Source organism: Suillus fuscotomentosus, assembly GCF_016647785.1.
Source record: "Suillus fuscotomentosus strain FC203 chromosome Unknown F5891scaffold_395, whole genome shotgun sequence".
Lineage (NCBI taxonomy): Eukaryota > Fungi > Basidiomycota > Agaricomycetes > Boletales > Suillaceae > Suillus > Suillus fuscotomentosus.
The window spans coordinates 1-16630 of NW_024539907.1; the positions used below are offsets into that span (position 1 = coordinate 1).

Below are 16630 nucleotides of genomic sequence, written 5' to 3' on the forward strand. Positions count from 1 at the left end.
CCCGCGAAACTAAGTGGTATGTCATATCTCGAATTTGATCATTATTGTTAAACAAATGTAGTATGCATTGTATTTCGTATCAATGAGCAATGCTGCTACTAGATCGTCCATGCAGGCGAGCAAAGCGTGTATCTCCGCATCATCTTTGAGGCAATAAGACGAAGGTGCCAATCGTGTCCTCTCTCTTAGTATGATCAAATATGTCGATGCACCGTCAGAGTACATAGTCACATACTTGGCCACTGTCCAGCCGGTAACGGGATGTCATTGTATTCACAATCTCCGCTGTACCGTATCAAACGTATTATATATGCATTGTATAGGAAACTAGTAGTGGGCGTAGTATGAACCCCGCGAAACTAGGTGGTATGTCATATCTCGAATTTGATCATTATTGTTAAACAAATGTAGTATGCATTGTATTTCATACCAATGAGCAAGGGTGCTGCTAGATCGTCTATGCAGGCGAGCAAAGCGCGTATTCACTCGTATCTCCGCATCATCTTTGAGGCAACAAGATGAAGGTGCCAATCGTGTCCTCTCTCTCTTATGAATGTCGATGCACCGTCAGAGTGCATAGTCACATACTTGGCCACCTCCAGCCGGTGATGAGATATCATTATATTCACTATCTCCGCTGTACCGTGTCAAACGTATTATATATGCATTGTATAGGAAACTAGCAGGGAATAAACATAGCTTAACGCGCGACTGGCTAACAGATATACACAGTATATGGTCTGCACAGAAACAACAGCGAGCGACATAAAGTAAAAACAAACTAGAGCAATAAATGGTATTAGATTACAGACGAAGGCAACACGATCAGCAAAAACAAACTAGAGCAATAAATGGGATTAGATTACAAACGAAGGCCGCACGATCAGCATTAATGCAAGTGCGTATTTTTCCGGGATCCACGGGAACCAGCCCTAGTATGAGAGGCTAACCAGAGCTTGCTTCGATACTTGTGTCCGAGATGTTTCTCGACGATGTGGCGGATGATCGTATCTCGCCGCACAGGCTTGTGTAGCTCACAGTCCTTCCAGAAACATTTCAAGCGCTTGGCAGAGGGCAAAGGCGACTTGAAATGGTATGATGACATATGTTCCTTGGTTTTGGCTGCATTTATAGTCTTACCGCATGCGCCATGACCATCATTCCACTGGCACACAGACGCACGATGACAGATGTGCGATTTTGATTCATCATTGCTGACCGCATATCGAGGATGGAGGTAAACCTCTTCTTGTGATTGATGGGGTAGGTCATGCTGGAACCCTTGCGTAGGGTTGGCAAAGTTTACGTCAGAGAAGCCCATGCTGTGGGCAGGCAAATAGTCGGAAAAGGCATGGGGAGAATAGCTGGAAGGAACATGGTGTGGACACCATCCAGTAGCATCACTAAAGCAAAGAAGTTCCGCTAAGAACAAGATCATCGATACCATCCGGGGATCTCGTACCTATGAATGTCACCCTGAGCTATCGTGATCGGTGATAAACCTGCATCAGGTACGTCATCACAAGGGACCACTATTTGGTCCTCTGTCGTCGAGTCTGCGTCGCACGCAACGTGATGCTGGGAGACAACGGGTGTGGGGTGGTAGGCAGTATTCTCTAGTACAGAATGTAGGACGTGTTGGTGAGGCTGAGAAGTCGACTGTCCCTATAGCAAGATGTCAGCGCTTCGCATCGTTCGCGCTGCGCAGACCGAACGCACATGACTGGTAATGGTTTGCAGGTGCTCCGCACTTGATGCTTTGACGTGTAGGTATAACTCTGAGTCCTGCTGCCTGAACGAGGGGATAAGAAACAAGAAGGAATACAGCGGCACAGATCAGACGTACCAGAAATTATACGACGTGCTGCGATGCATTGTGAGCAATGGTGCTAAACACTGATCATACTGATAGCGAGTCAAAATCCTTCAAACAATATAAGCTCGGAGACGTGAAAACATACCAGGAAGGCCGACGGCCAACGATTGTCTATAGGCCAAGGGTCGGTGGCATGTAGGCTAAGTTGAGGGAGGTGGAAATGCATGACTACCAATCACTAGAGATTCATATCAGGTGTACAGAGGCCAAAGGCCAGAGACATGGGAGACGATAAGATAGATCGTGTCTATGGGTCTCGTTGAGGAAAATCCACAGTTGAAAAAAGTGAAAGTTGCATGAGGCAGCGACGCTTTTGAAATCGATGGCATTTTGGGCTGTTTGAGATCGTGGAACAGATCTGCAGCTCGAAGGCTTGCCTCTACACGACCAAGAACGAGGCAGTCCCAGAATTGGAATGCCTCATGAAACGCTCTCATTGGTCATACAGCTTGTTCCTGTAGCGGTTTCGATGTCTTGGACGTTTGAACATCAGGCCATCCATGGCAACATGAAAAGTCCGTGGCAATTTCCGGCTGTTGGGGAGAAGTACTATGATGGCAACGGCCTCATGGGAGTAGTGTTGTGGGCAGGAGCCTGCTATTCTGTCAATCACAATTGCCGGCAGAGGTCGAGGGCCTTATTAGGCAGAAATCGGCAGAAATCGTATTTGTTCTGCAAGCGGATTCCGGAACGAGCTGTAGAAGAAATTATAGTGTACGCTTGCAGGATTTACTGAAGAGAGTACTGTCGTCGTTCGAGTCGTCAGAGGTACTAGTAGTAGTATATAGTATGCAATAGGTTATAGCTTAGATAATTTTTGCGATCAAAAAAATTGTGCCGATTCTTGGCCAATTGCCATCCTGCTGTTCTTATTGTTTCTGCCTCCTAGTACGGATGGAATGAATGTGAGTCCGAACTAGGGTGCCGCGTGCGTTCACAAAGTTACTACTATATCTAGATAAGGTACCGATTCCTGAGTGCTCGAAAGGAACCGGTACCACACGTTCAGCCGCTGAGCGGCAGCTTGCCATCATGATCGCCTCTCCGCACAATTTGTTTCTCCACCCCACCATACGACCCGCTCGCTCGTTCTTACACACTCTCGGTCCCAGCTCAACGTTAACCAACCACTAGGGCATTTTGGGTGAGATGAAGCTGAAATTTAAACATTTGTAATGGATGACTTTCCGCAGCATTTAGAGTCCTGGATTGGGTGTTTTGACATGCGGCGGTCATCACGATCAGCCCGAGGAACGTTCCACTTCTCTCGATCATGACCGAGACTTGGCTAATTTCAAATGGTTGGGCACTCGTGATGCGGCCTCGGGCATGACGCCAGACTCAAGAACCTTCCAGATGAGGCTCACTACATCAGCCTCGCGTCGACCTCCTCTACCATCAAGCAGTTACCAATGATGCGGCTCCAGAGGGTCATGTTGAAGAAGATGACGTTCAATACGAGGAAGCGGATCTTCCGCCACGTGTAAAGTGAAGAAGGTCATATCACAGAAGCAGATCTAAACCGACCGGGCTGGGCTAGTCGTACGAGGACTTGTAAAAATTATGCACCATGGCCGCCATGCCTCGAAGATGCCCAGGACGCGATGGCATTCATTACTGCTCTCCGAAAGCATCTCTAGATGACACACTCTAAGTTTGGCACTTCCAGACGCGCTAGATAAATTTCGAAATCCTCCCCTCGCAAGATCTCCGAGGGAATACATGATAGAAAAGGACTCGATATACTGCAAAAACAGATCATGTCATATTATCTTGTTGGCAACTGCTAGTAGAAAATATGCATACAACGTGTGGAATAGTATAAAACAAAAGTAGGTGAAACACAACTCAGAAAGTAGTCGAAACAGAGCACGAAAGCGATGGAACGAGAAGAGTAAAGCAGCCTTCCGAACAGCTCGCAACCCGCAGTGCGCTCAATGCAAGGTACCGTCCACGACTGCCCCTACTGTGTTCTTGATCCACGCGTTCGAGGAACCCTTAGCGAATGTTTGATTCAGTGTTGCTGCTGTCACGAATTGCGTTGCTCTCGACTCCCAAGAATACCGGGGAATTAAGCTTGATATCATGATGAGAAATTCAGCCTAACAACATTACTATTTGCTGTGTGTCAGGTTCCAGTAGACGCCTGTGAGAGAATCAGTACTAGTAGCTGATGCTGCAGACATCACAAAAATTGTTGCCTGACCCATAGGACTACTAGAAAGCTAGCATTAATTGCGCATATATGCACCTTGCCCTGTAGTATTCAACAATTCAAGTATGTATCAGCCTGAATATTGTTTACAAAACTTACATCGAGAACATATTCAATTTGTTCCGATGAATCGGCCACAGGCAGAAGCTCCGAGTCACGGTGCTGCAATTGAGAAAATCTGACCAGGACTTGAGTGGGTTTCTAGCTGGCCGCGGCGTCATTGTACGGGGAAACATAATGGCAAGGGAACAAGAGACCGGTGTTGATGACATGAAGACGGAGTTTAGACTTGAAACGCTTTGTTACTTGGCGTACTGCACACGCAACCAATAGGTGGCAAATGCAAACATTCGGAATACATGCGGTTGTGAAATCAGTGCGAGGATGGCCAAAGTTTACGCAAAGTGCACAAAAAAAATACTCATCATTCGCCATCAGATCTACGTACATGGCACTTTGTAATTGCGTAATACTTTCACACACCCCCGCAATATCGATCTTCACAGCGTGGGGTTTAAAAATTTAATGTTTGGTACTTACCAATTAAATAAACGTGTCCGAGTCTCACCGCATGGTTCGATCGTTGTCTTGGTCGACCATTCACGTGACTAGCTGCTTCCTCGCCCTCCGACTTAGATATCAAATTTTTATGGCTTATGGCACCATTCTGCCAACGACACTAGGTCACCGTTAAACCCAACGACACAGCGAACGGCTCACTGGCGGCTGACACGTTCTCTGCACATCTCATGATCGTTGTCCAGGGGACTGACCTGATCTACTACGACTGCATTCAAATGCGAGCACGAGCCAAAAAGATGCGCACACTGCGGAACACGCAAATGATCAATGTGCTGATACAACCGCCCGGATGTGATGGCACGCCTCGCGCGCATGGATATCGCGCTTGGGTATATCGCTAACAATACGCTCACTGCTGTCGCCTTGGGTGAGTGACTACTAAGCCATGAAAACACGTAGCTTATGGTGCAAAGTTTATGTGCTGTTGGTCGTCCTCATTCAGACTTGTCAAATAGTCTATCGGCGGACAGTTCATCTTTTGGATGGTTATCGGGGAATTTAGTACGTTGCTATCTTTTACTTGTTTTGGTTTTTCCTAATTTCGGTTGTAGTTTATACTCTCGGCTTTGCATTTCGCTTCAGTTACATTCCAGCCCTGACTCATTGTGGACTTTCATTTTCGGAGACTTGATGATCATATTGTCTGCGAGTCAGCACCAAATTATGACTATGAACATGTGTTGACCCTTAAAAGCCCTGTTCCTTCGTTGCCGCAAATTATGCTCTTTTTGGTCACCTTGCTGGTGAAATCGACTGCGATCGTCACGTCTTACTTTCAGTGAGGTGGCTCACCACCATATTCATCTCGTCCGACGTGACTACCCTTGTAATCCAGATGGGCGCTGAATTTTTCTTGAATGATCCTCTCTGATGATGTGGTACCAAAGGCGATAGGTGCCTCATTGACTACATCCAAGGTTCAAAGTTTGGCATCGACAGAACTTCACGTATGTCCTTGCACCTGGCGTTTGCCTGTGGGAATCTGGTCTGACTGTACCTGTCAGATTTGTTGGCCGGCCTCTCCATACAACTGTTCTCCTTCGGTTTCTTTTGTGCCGTTTGCACACGATTCCTCTACAAGGTTTGCATTGAGGAACAGGATGTCTGGGTGCAAGACTCAAAACAACCCTGGTATAGTGACTGGCGAACACTCGCCGCTGCCTTGGCGGTCAGTTGTGTCGGACTTCTGGCTCCTGTTGCATGTAGACAGTAATCTCAGAGCCTTTGACTAATACTTGGATAGATTTGTTCTGTCTACCGTGTTGTGGAAGCTAGTCAGGGCTTCCGCGTCAATCTCAGCACAAGTAAGACAGCCTTCTATCTGGGCGATACGATTCCCGTCTGCTTGGCTATATTTGTGTACATTCCATTCTGGCCCGGAAGGTTCATAAAGAATAGCAGCCATCCCTCTTCTAGTGTGACCCTTGAGGTAAGCCAAACTCAATTTCATTTCGTTGGTACATTATGTTGATCGTCGTCGTCAGCAAGGTGCTGGTATGGGAGCCTACGGAAGTTTCCGGCACCAAACGTCCAATTGAGCGAAAGCGGCGCGTTCTTGTTCGTTCCCTCCCTTTGCCTTCCTTTCGACGACGAGCTCGGTCTCGCTGGAACTCGGTCTCGCTCCGAACGTCCTCTCATTTTGCACGCACCCGCCTCTCCCTTTCCTTGAGATTTCGTTTCGCAGTCGATTAGCCTTTATCATATTCACGCACACGCTTAGAATTATCATTAATCCAATAGTATTTGCCACGCATTAACCATACTGTTTTCCTATTCAAGTCTGACACGATTCAATCCGCGATCAGTTGTCCTACCCAGCTACTCGCGTCCCACCTTGAGTTTCGCTCGATCCAGCCCAACTACCCTAAGATTATGTCGACGAACAGCAGCATCAGCGCAGACGAAGCTGGATCATCGCATTTCTTTTTTCTTGTTATCAGTTGCGTTAGCGGACCGGTCCTGGTCTGTGATGGTAAACTTAAAATCGATCACACTGCCAGTGGGCTTAATTCAAGTAGCCGGCCTGAATCGTTCTTGATTTGTCACCTCCTCGTCGTTGGTCAACGTCATGCCGCTATATAAGTTATTCCCTTTTTCAAAAAATCAATGTCCAGTCGCTCTTCCCCAGCGGAGCGCAGAATGTATTATGATTTCTGGTGTGTCCGTACTTCGACATTTTTTTTGGTGTTGATCCCTTGCATAGGCGGCAGGATTCAGAGCTATGTCATATGTTCCCCGGTCCTGGCTACATTTATACTCCTCCCACATATACCATAGCCATCATTCCACTGGCACACAGACGCACGATCGGTGTGCGATCCTGACTTATCATCGTTGACCACATTGGCACATATTGAGGATGAGGGTAAACTTCTTCTTGCAATGGGTGACGTGGGTCGTAATGGAAATTTGCGTCAGAGAAGTCCATAGGAATATGGGCAGGCAAACAGTTGGAAAAGGCACAGGGAGGATAGCTTGAAGAAACGCGGCGTACATGCCATCCAGCAGCATCACTAAAAAAAAGAAATTTGATCCGCTAAGAACAAGATCGTCGATACCATCCAAGGATCTCGTACCTTTGAATGTCGCCCTGAGCTATTGGGATCGGCAATATACATGCATCAAGGACGTTGTCACATGCAACGTGATGCTGGGAAACAGTGGGCGTAGAATTGCCAGGAGAATCCTCTAGCACAGAACGCGTGAAGTATTGCTGAGGCTAAGAAGTCGACTGTCCCTATAGCAAGATGTCAGTGCTTCAGATCGTTCGCACTGCGCAGACCGAACGTACATAATCGGTAGTTGTTTGCAAGCGCCCCGCATGTGATGGGCAGAAGTCTGCCATTCTGCCAATGGCAATTGGCAACCGGCAGTAGGCCGAGGGCCTTGGGCAGAAGTCGGTGTGAATCTTATTTACACTACAAGCCAAACGAGCTGGAGAAGGTTGATAAAGGAATTGCACTGTACACCTGCAGGATTCATTGAAGAAATCGACGACGTGGTTGTTCGTGGGTCACAAGACACGCCGGATAGAAATTTGGTCAAATTTTGGCAAACAAACCTCACAGTGGGGCTTATCCTCGGGGCCGAATTAGATCAACGGAACACTTTTTCTTGTGCTATGCATAGGTCGACAGCTCGAGATAGTGGGGAGTATCTATGATAATTATGGAACCTCATTCTGGAATATCCAGATCAGATATATCCATGCGGTATGTAAATCCAGTGTTCGCTGTGTTCCTCACGTGCAGTGCTATCCCAGCGGCCTGCCTGCCAAAGTGCTATATTTGCAACTACGAAGACCACCAAGTTTGGTCGTCAGTTTGTTCAGGTATTTTTTTCGCAGTGCTGGGAACTTGGGCTTATAAGTGTGATCAAAATCATGATTTCCTAGACCCCTACCTTCCTACTCTTTCCTGTGCAAGTCAGAAAGACACTGATGCATGTCCGAGTCGTTATCTACCTGCACTCCACGCTTACTAATGTCGTTATCATCGAGGTACCGTTGAACAGAAAGTACAAATGGCCTTGGACTGACCCTTTATTGTTACAAGGCCGAATCACGATGATATCTGACAACTGTACCGGGTTCAGTAACGTTTATTTTGGGTTCTTCAGGTTTGGCCCAGAATCGTACATTCAAGTTGCGTTTCAGGAAGGTTGCAATGGAAAATATTTCGGCCTTCATATCACTTTCGGTGAGCGCCATGTAAACGTTTTTTGGCATGCCTTATCTCTTACCATTTTCCTTGGGATGTCAGCAGCGTCTTCACATCGGCCAACTAGGGTCACTGAAGGCCAGCTCGGATCACAGATGGCCGATCACAATCAAGATACATGAAAACGCATGGTTTGTGGGAGTGGAGGCCAACGCTAGAGTTAAACTTACATTATGGCCAGCGTATCTAAATGAAATGGCGCACCATATTCCGCATCATCGGGGGCACATTTCGAGATCCTCTCCAGGTGTTACCGATAAAGTTCGCTTCAAGCGTTACTTGGGGGCGCAAGTCTCCGAGTCACAGATGCCAGTCTCTGGCCTTTGGCCTGCGCGTATCAATATTGTCTCCCTTCTTGGCCTACAAGCCGTCTACAAGTTTGGTCTTTGGTTGTCGTCCTTCATGGTCATTCCTGCCAGTCTCTGGCCTTTGGCCTGCACGTATCAATATTGTTCCCTTCTTGTCCTAGCTGGCCCTGCATGCCACCGGTTCTTGGCCTACAAACTATCTTTGGTCTTTGGTTGTCGTCCTTCATGGTCATCCATGCCAGCTTATACCGCTATATAAGTTATTCCCTTTTTCAAAAAAACCGATGTCCAGTCGCTTCCCCAGCGGAGCGCAGAATGGATTATGATTTCTGGTGTGTCCGTACTTCGACATTTCTTTTTGGTGTTGATCCCTTGCATAGGCGGCAGGATTCAGAGCTATCTAAGGCATTGTGTGCAGCACGGCCAGGATCTGTCGCTAAGGTATATTTCGTCTGTGCTTGTGAACAGTAGTGAGCTGATATATATTTGCTGTAGGGCTCGTCGTTCTCTCAGCCTCAGCAAAGCTACCGTTTACCTTCGCCTCCAGGGGATCCCCCAACTGTGGTTACTCAGCATCACCTTACGTATGGGGGAGACACGACGAGCAATGAAGGACATTCTCGCCTGGTCCATGACAAACAAACAGAATCGCACGAATCTTCCTCAGCCGATCGCACAATATATTATGATTTCTGGTGGGTCCATACTCCGATGTTTCTTGTCGGTGTTGATCCCTTGCATAGGCGGCAGGATTCGGAGTTATCCAAGGCATCGGGTGCGGAACAGCTGGAATTTGTCGATGATGTATGTTTCGTCTGCCCGTAAACAGTAGTATGCTAATATTTTTGCTATAGAGCCCGTCGTCCTCTCAGCCTCAACAGGATTACTCCTTGACTTGGTCTCCAGGGGATTTCCCAATCATGGTTACTCAGCGTCACCTTATGTATGGCAGAGACTCGGCGAGAAACGATCAAGTGTCTACCCTTCCAGGGTTTTCTCAAAGTAGTAGTCTCTTTTCAAGTGATTTGACGCACTCGTTTCTCGAGAACGATCAGCACTATGCTCAGAAGTACAATTCCCTCGATGTCCCTGTTTAACGGAAATTAATTCACTCAATAGTGCTACTGGACATAACGCCTCTTTCAACCATTCCCCCTCTCCTTTCTCCGACGCTCCATTTGCTAACAGTGTGGGGTCTTCTGGAGACGTTTCCGAATCAATCCCCATTAAGGGTCATCATCACCCGGTCCATGGCATCAAATCAGAGTTGCACGCATCTAACCTCTTGTTGCTCTGCGAGTGGAATGATGGTCAGGGCCCATGCAACGAGATCCTAAATGAAGGAGAGATCGCTCACCACGTATCGTCATCCCATCTTCCACCGCCTGGTCGCACCCGTATGAAATGTCAATGGGAGGGATGTACATTCCAAAACCTCTTGCGCCGAGACACAGCCATTCGCCACATACGTCAAATTCACCTCGAGATCAAACCCCGACGCCGGACAAGGTCGCTTCGGGTCATATATGGCTAGACTCCGTCACACATTCACAGCCCTGTTAATCACAATTACTTCGGCCACTATTGGCAGCACTTTTTAGTGCTTCTCATGGTCTGACGGTCTTTAGGACACCATGGGTGTCTCTCGCACCCTCATCATAAGGAGCCTTTGGTGCTGTCTCTGAGACCCTCTGTCAGAGTCCGAACAATCCGAGATAGAGAGATCTGGAGAATGAGGCTGTGCGAGCGCAAACCAAATGAGGGACAGACGAGCGACGTTTTGACGCCGGCTCATGCCCTTGCGATATGTTTTTGTTTTCTTTATTACATATATTTTCGTTCCTAAACTAACAAGCATAAACCTACGACTAGAGCCGTACGAAGATCTCAGTTCTTTTCCGAGGCTGAGATGTCAGCCTTTTGTCATTGTCATTTGTTAACAGCCAGTAGCTATATTGTTTTCTACTAACTCCGTCTATCGCGTTCTGCACCTCACGTACTGAGACCCTCCACATCACTTTATGTGATTCGATCCCCACACTTGTGTCATCTTCGCACTTATATATGTCTCCCCCCCGCGCTTATATCTTGTTTCTTGCTTTCTGGTAATATTTCTTGCTATCGCACTGTTTGGTATCTTGTTTTGTCGATCCTAGTATGGCAGCTCTAAACCCTGCTCTTGTTGTCTTCAGAACACGATTGAAATTACTGAGAATCTCGAGAATGACGGCACCGGACGGACATATAATTGATTAAGATGTATTTTTAAGGACGAAGGCATGGAGTAACATGAATACAAAAGGGAAACATAGCAAAGGTTTCATATTGAACGGCAGTCCATGCGATCGTAATTAATACGGCTATGGATGTAGACGAAGTTTAGCCATGATACGACTCGAAGCAACCTACTACTGCCGTCGAGGACTGATTCCGAGTTCAATCTGACGGATATGGCGTATGATCGTGTCTCGGCGCATGGGCCGTTGGCGTGCGCATCCCTCCCACTGACATCTCAGAAGGGTGAGACGAGACCCACGTGGGAGATGGGATGGTATGTGGTTCTTCATCTCTCGTTCATTTAGGGTCATGTCACATGGACCGTGACCATCATTCCACTTGCAGACATACAAGCTGCTAGATGTATGCGTTTTTGATGGGTTGTTATGGACCGGGTGAGGACGACCCTCAATGGGGTTTGATCCGGAAACGTTACCAGGAGACTCCGGATTGTTAACAAACGGATCGTTGGAGTGGAGATGGTTGAAAGAGGCGTTCTGCGAAGGCTGTCCAGTGGCACTATCAATGAAGGTGTTAATTTCCCTTAAACGGGGACGTTAAGGAAATCGTACACGTGGATATCATGCTGGTCGTTGCTCATTAAGTCTCCGTCATACGTGGTGTGATGCTGGCGATGCTGAGTAACCACGGGCGGGGGATCCTCTGGAACCGAAGACAGGTAGTTCTGTCGAGGCTGAGAGAACAACAGGTCCTACAGCGAAATATTAGCACATTACTGTTTACAAGCACAGACGAAACACATTAACGACAAATCCTAGCCGTTCTTCAAGCGATGTTTTGTATAGCTGTGAATCTTTCCGCCTGTGCAAGGGATGAACATCAAAAGGAAACGTGGGAGTACGAACGTACCAGTAGTTATAATACATTCTGCGATCCGTTGGGTAAGAGGGAGGGACTCAAGGATATGGTTTGAAACTTAAGTAGACATAGTTTGGAGACTTATGCAGTGGCGTAGACTGGCACAAACGACCATGAAGGCCGACAACTAAAGATAACATGTAGGCCAAGAACCGGCGGCATGCAGAGCTTCTAGGACAAAAAAAACATGATGCCGTCCTCCTGTCTCTGTATGCAGATTACCTCAACGCTTTCGCTCGGTGATAGGGAAGTCAGGCTAGCTCTTCTTTCTGAGAAACCTGAAGAGGGCCGTGTCTAATTTGTCCCATATGCCGCTGAATGGTTGGATTGTGTGGAAATTGGAAATGAGCGAGGTCGCTTACAGTGAAGGAAACCTATAGACACGTTAATTGGGTGCCGACCCAAGGAACAGTTATGGAACGCTTTACTAATTTCATTTGGATTTGGACGGATGATATCGAGATTCGTAGCTCGCCGTTCGAGAATCCGATGAGGCAGAACTTAAAATCGCCTACCCGTTGAAAAGGGTCATTGAATGAATGAGGTCTAAGAAGCTGAGGTACCTAAAGACGACGAGCGGCTGCCCATACCCCCGGAGTCTGTGACAGACTTGCCCCCAGACTGTGTCCATTTCCCTGACGATCCGGAGTAGGGTGAGTTGCGACCCTTTGTCGTTTACGCCACTGGTTGATGGAGTGGAACTATTCAACATGTGGCAGTTTACCTGCAGTGCGTATTTGCTCTAGTATGACAATTGAATATTGAATATTGAGCCCCGTGCATACGAATTGTTACATAAGCTAACCGCAAACTCTATTCTTAGACCCTCATTACCCTTTTCAACGGGCAGGCGATTTTAAGTTCTGCCTCATCCAATTTCCACACAATCCAACCATTCAGCGGCATATGGGACAAATTAGACACGTCCCTCTTCAGGTTTCTCAGAAAGAAGAGCTAGCCTGAATTCCCTATCACCGAGCGAAAGCGTTGAAGTAATCTGCATACAGACGCGCTGCTGTAAAACAGGAGGACGGTATCATGTTTCTCTCAGCCTCCAGCTTCTCCAAACTCAACGTTTGTGTGTGGTTTCTACTGTTTTGCCCATGAACGCTTTCCCAGTAAGCTGCATCCTACCTGACTTTGACATTCATCCTGACCGAACTCTTAGAATGGCACTCGAGTCTTCTACTGGGCATCTGGCGGTGAAATCAAGTACAATACTGTGCAGGCCACCAACCATAATGCCGATGTAGGAATACTACATCATTCCAGAAAACATTCTTCTCATGAGTCATCATATAGGGTACCCAGATTGTGGTGGTGAAGGTAGATGGGGAAGGCCACGCACAGTTACTGTGGGTGTCCTCCGCCGATTCATAACAGGCTGTTCGGAATGAGAAGTGTTCTATTTTTTTCTTCCAATTGCAGACCTGTAAGCCGGGACCATGCTGTATTCGAGGAACAGCTGACTTCCTTCTATCAAATGGTCTGATCATGGCTACAAAACTAAGCAGGGTGATTAAACTACTTCCTACTCTTACCTCACCTATCATAGCACCCATTCGCAAACAGCTACTAAGTGATGTCATTTTCTAATAATACGTTCAGTGTCCGGCCTTGTAAAAGCAAACCAATGAGATTCACAACCTATAGTAGAGCCCACTTAGAGTTATTTATTGCACATCCCACATTCATGGACCTACAGGATCATCGCATCACTAGTACTGTATTCATTCGTCTCGTCGCACATGTAACTCATCCGTTTATATCTGCGATCGATTTCTTGCACTTTAGTCGAGGAGATCCTGGGATCAATCAATCTGTTGGGATCTGCCTTCCAAGGTCGCGTGGCAATGCATTATAGAATCGCTAAATCAGGAAATCTAATTCTATACTAAAGTTGCTACGACCGCTACAATGACACTTATCCTCGTAATATTTACGTAGCATCACGATTGCACAGTATGTCCAACGAGATCGACACCACAGCAAGTGTGTTGTAAAACATGTGTTACATAAATTAGACGGTCGTAGTTGTCGCCGCACTAAATTTGAGGCCTCAGCCTCTGATGGAACAATAACAGTTACGATAGATTGCTTCAAGGCGGCAAAGCTGCTACTTAACAAGGCCAAGTTCACGTTCCCGGTAATGGTTTTTGGTTCCATGACCAAGGCGCCAAAATAAAGACACACCTTTCATGGCAGGTCTGCTCTCGTGTGTGGCGATAGTATCAGTCCAAGCCTTACCCATAGCAGCAACATGTCGAATCCCTGCATCTTACCGATAAGCCACTGAACTTGTTGTCTATGGTGCAAAATGCGGGAATCCTGCATGACGTGAATCGTCTCGTCATTGACTCATGATCCTGTTTATACGAGTCTGCATGCAGATTACTTCAACGCTTTCGCTCGGTGATAGGGAATTCAGGCTAGTCCTTCTTTCTGGGAGACCTGAAGAAGGCCGTGTTTAATTTGTCCCATATGCCGCTGAATGGTTGGATTGTGTGGAAATGAGCGAGGTCGCTTACAGTGAAGGAAACCTATAGACACGTTAATTAGGTGCCGACCCAAGGAACACTTGTGGAACGCTTTACTAATTTCATTTGGATTTGGATGGATGATATCGAGATTCGTCTCGCCGTTCGAGATCCGATGAGGTTTTCGATGAGGCCTTGAAGCTTGAGGCTCCGCTGAGTGCTGATTCAGCTTATCTTGAGAAATTCACCTGTCGACTCTATAATATCGCTATAATAGCCTTATATATCCACTCAATTCTTAGCGTCCTCGGATCATACTGCCTGGCTCTGTGAAATGGCATCTGGTGAGACTGTGCGACAGTATAATGGCCATCATAAAGGCGAGTCGTCCAAATGGGGGACACTGGACAGACGAGCGACGTTTCGGCGTCGACTCGTGCCCATGCATATCGATATGTTTTTGTTTTCCTTTATTACATATATTTTCGTTCCTAAGCATGAAACTACGACTAGAACTGCACGAATCCCGAGGCCGAGCGCTGAGATGTCAGCCTTCGTTATCCTTTTGTCATTGTCATTTGTTAACAGTCAGTAGCTAGTATATTGTTTTCTACTAGCTCCATTTATCGCGTCCTGCACCTCACGTACTGAGACCCTCCGCATCACGTTATGTGATTTGATCCCCTCACACTTGTGTCATGTTTTCCCTTCGCACTTATATATGTCTCCCCCCCGCGCTTATATTTGTTTCTCGCTTTCTGGTAACATTTCTTGCTTATTGCACTGTTTGGTATCTTGTTTTGTCGATCCTAGCATAGTAGCTCTAAACCCTGCTCTTGTTGTCTTCAGAACACGATTGAAATTACTGAGAATCTCGAGAATGACGGCACCGGACGGACATATAATCGATTAAGATACATTTTTAAGGACGAAGGCATGAAGTAACATGAATATAAAAGGGAAACATAACAAAGGTCTCAAGGGGAAACAAATATTGAACGGTAGTCGATGCAATCGTAATTAATACGGCTATGGATGTAGACAGAGTTTACCCATAATACGACTCGAAGTAACCTACTATTGGCGTCGAGGACTGATTCCGAGATCAATCTGACGGATGTGCCGAAGGATTGTATTTCGGCAAATGAGCTTTTGGAGTCTACACCCCTGCCATTTGCATTTCAAAGTGATGGGACCAGGTGGTGGAAGATGGGATGACGACAAATGGTTCACGAGCTCTTCTACACTTGCGGTGGTCGTGTCGCATGGACCGTGACCATCATTCCACTTGCAGACAAACAAGCGGCTAGATGTATGTGATTCTGATGGGCTGTCATGGACAGGGTGAGGGAGACCCTCAATGGGGGGTGGCTGGTGATGCTGAGTAACCATGGGCGGGGGATTCTCTGGAACCGAAGGCAGGCAGTTCTGTTGAGGCTGAGAGGACGACAGGCCCTACAGCGAAATATTAGTACATTGCTGTTACAAGCACAGGCGAAACACACATTATCGACCAATCTTGGCCATTCTGGACGCAATGCCCTGTATAGATCCGAATCCTCATGCCTATGCAGGGGATCAATACCAAAAAGAAACGTAGGAGTACGGGCGCACCAGTAGTTATAATTCATTCTGCGATCCGCTGGGTAAGAGGGACTCAAGGATATGGTTTCGAAACTTAGGAAGTGTCGCGGACATAGTTCTGAGATTTATGTAGTGGCATAGACTGGCAGAAATGACCATGAAGGCCGACAAGTAAAGGTAGCATGTAGGCAAAGAACCAAAGGTTGTCCGCAGGCCAAGAACCGGTGGCATGCAAGGCCAGCTAGGACAAGAACGGAAAGAGATGAAAATTGATCATCAAAGCTACCCCGCCAGTAGTCCTTTGGGGCGGAACGGCGAATGACAAAGTACCGCGGACGACAAAAGGCCAGAGACTGACTGTCAAGATGAGATTCATTTCGGTGGTGTCATGTTGGACTAACCCCGGGTGATGCCTGAAGCTACTTTTCAAAGTTTAGCCCTGGCCTTGGCCTCGACTCCCACGCGGTTGGCAAGCTCGACCATGACCTTCTAACTATGAACATCATGTTTTGATCTGTCTTGGTTGTAAACAGCCATCAGTGAGGCCAGTCGGTGAATGTGGCGAGCCGTGCCTGATAGAAAAGGAAAACGGGAGCGCGAGAAATAAAGTGTATATCAACAACGCTTATAATACAATTAGCGCTCACAACAGCGATAAGGAGGCCGAAGTATTCCACATCGCAACCTTCCATCGGAACCTCGAGAGCCCGAGA

General features: G+C 47.0%; 2 protein-coding genes across 2 annotated transcripts; one reads left to right on the forward strand and one right to left on the reverse strand.

Moving 5' to 3' along the window:
• Positions 1-12903: 12903 nt before the first annotated feature.
• F5891DRAFT_464193 (uncharacterized protein) lies at positions 12904-13445 on the forward strand. The gene is made up of 3 exons (XM_041371917.1): positions 12904-12974; positions 13025-13105; positions 13159-13445. Exons 1-3 carry the CDS (start codon positions 12960-12962, stop codon positions 13234-13236), a joined length of 174 nt encoding a protein of 57 aa, XP_041216287.1. The 5' UTR covers positions 12904-12959; the 3' UTR covers positions 13237-13445.
• Positions 13446-15274: 1829 nt separating this feature from the next.
• On the reverse strand, positions 15275-16027 carry F5891DRAFT_1178756 (uncharacterized protein). Its single transcript, XM_041365804.1, has 3 exons — positions 15948-16027; positions 15839-15899; positions 15275-15788 (listed from the first exon to the last, which is right to left on the reverse strand). The coding sequence occupies exons 1-3, from the start codon at positions 15962-15964 to the stop codon at positions 15411-15413; spliced, it is 456 nt and encodes a 151-aa protein (XP_041216288.1). The 5' UTR covers positions 15965-16027; the 3' UTR covers positions 15275-15410.
• Positions 16028-16630: the final 603 nt, after the last annotated feature.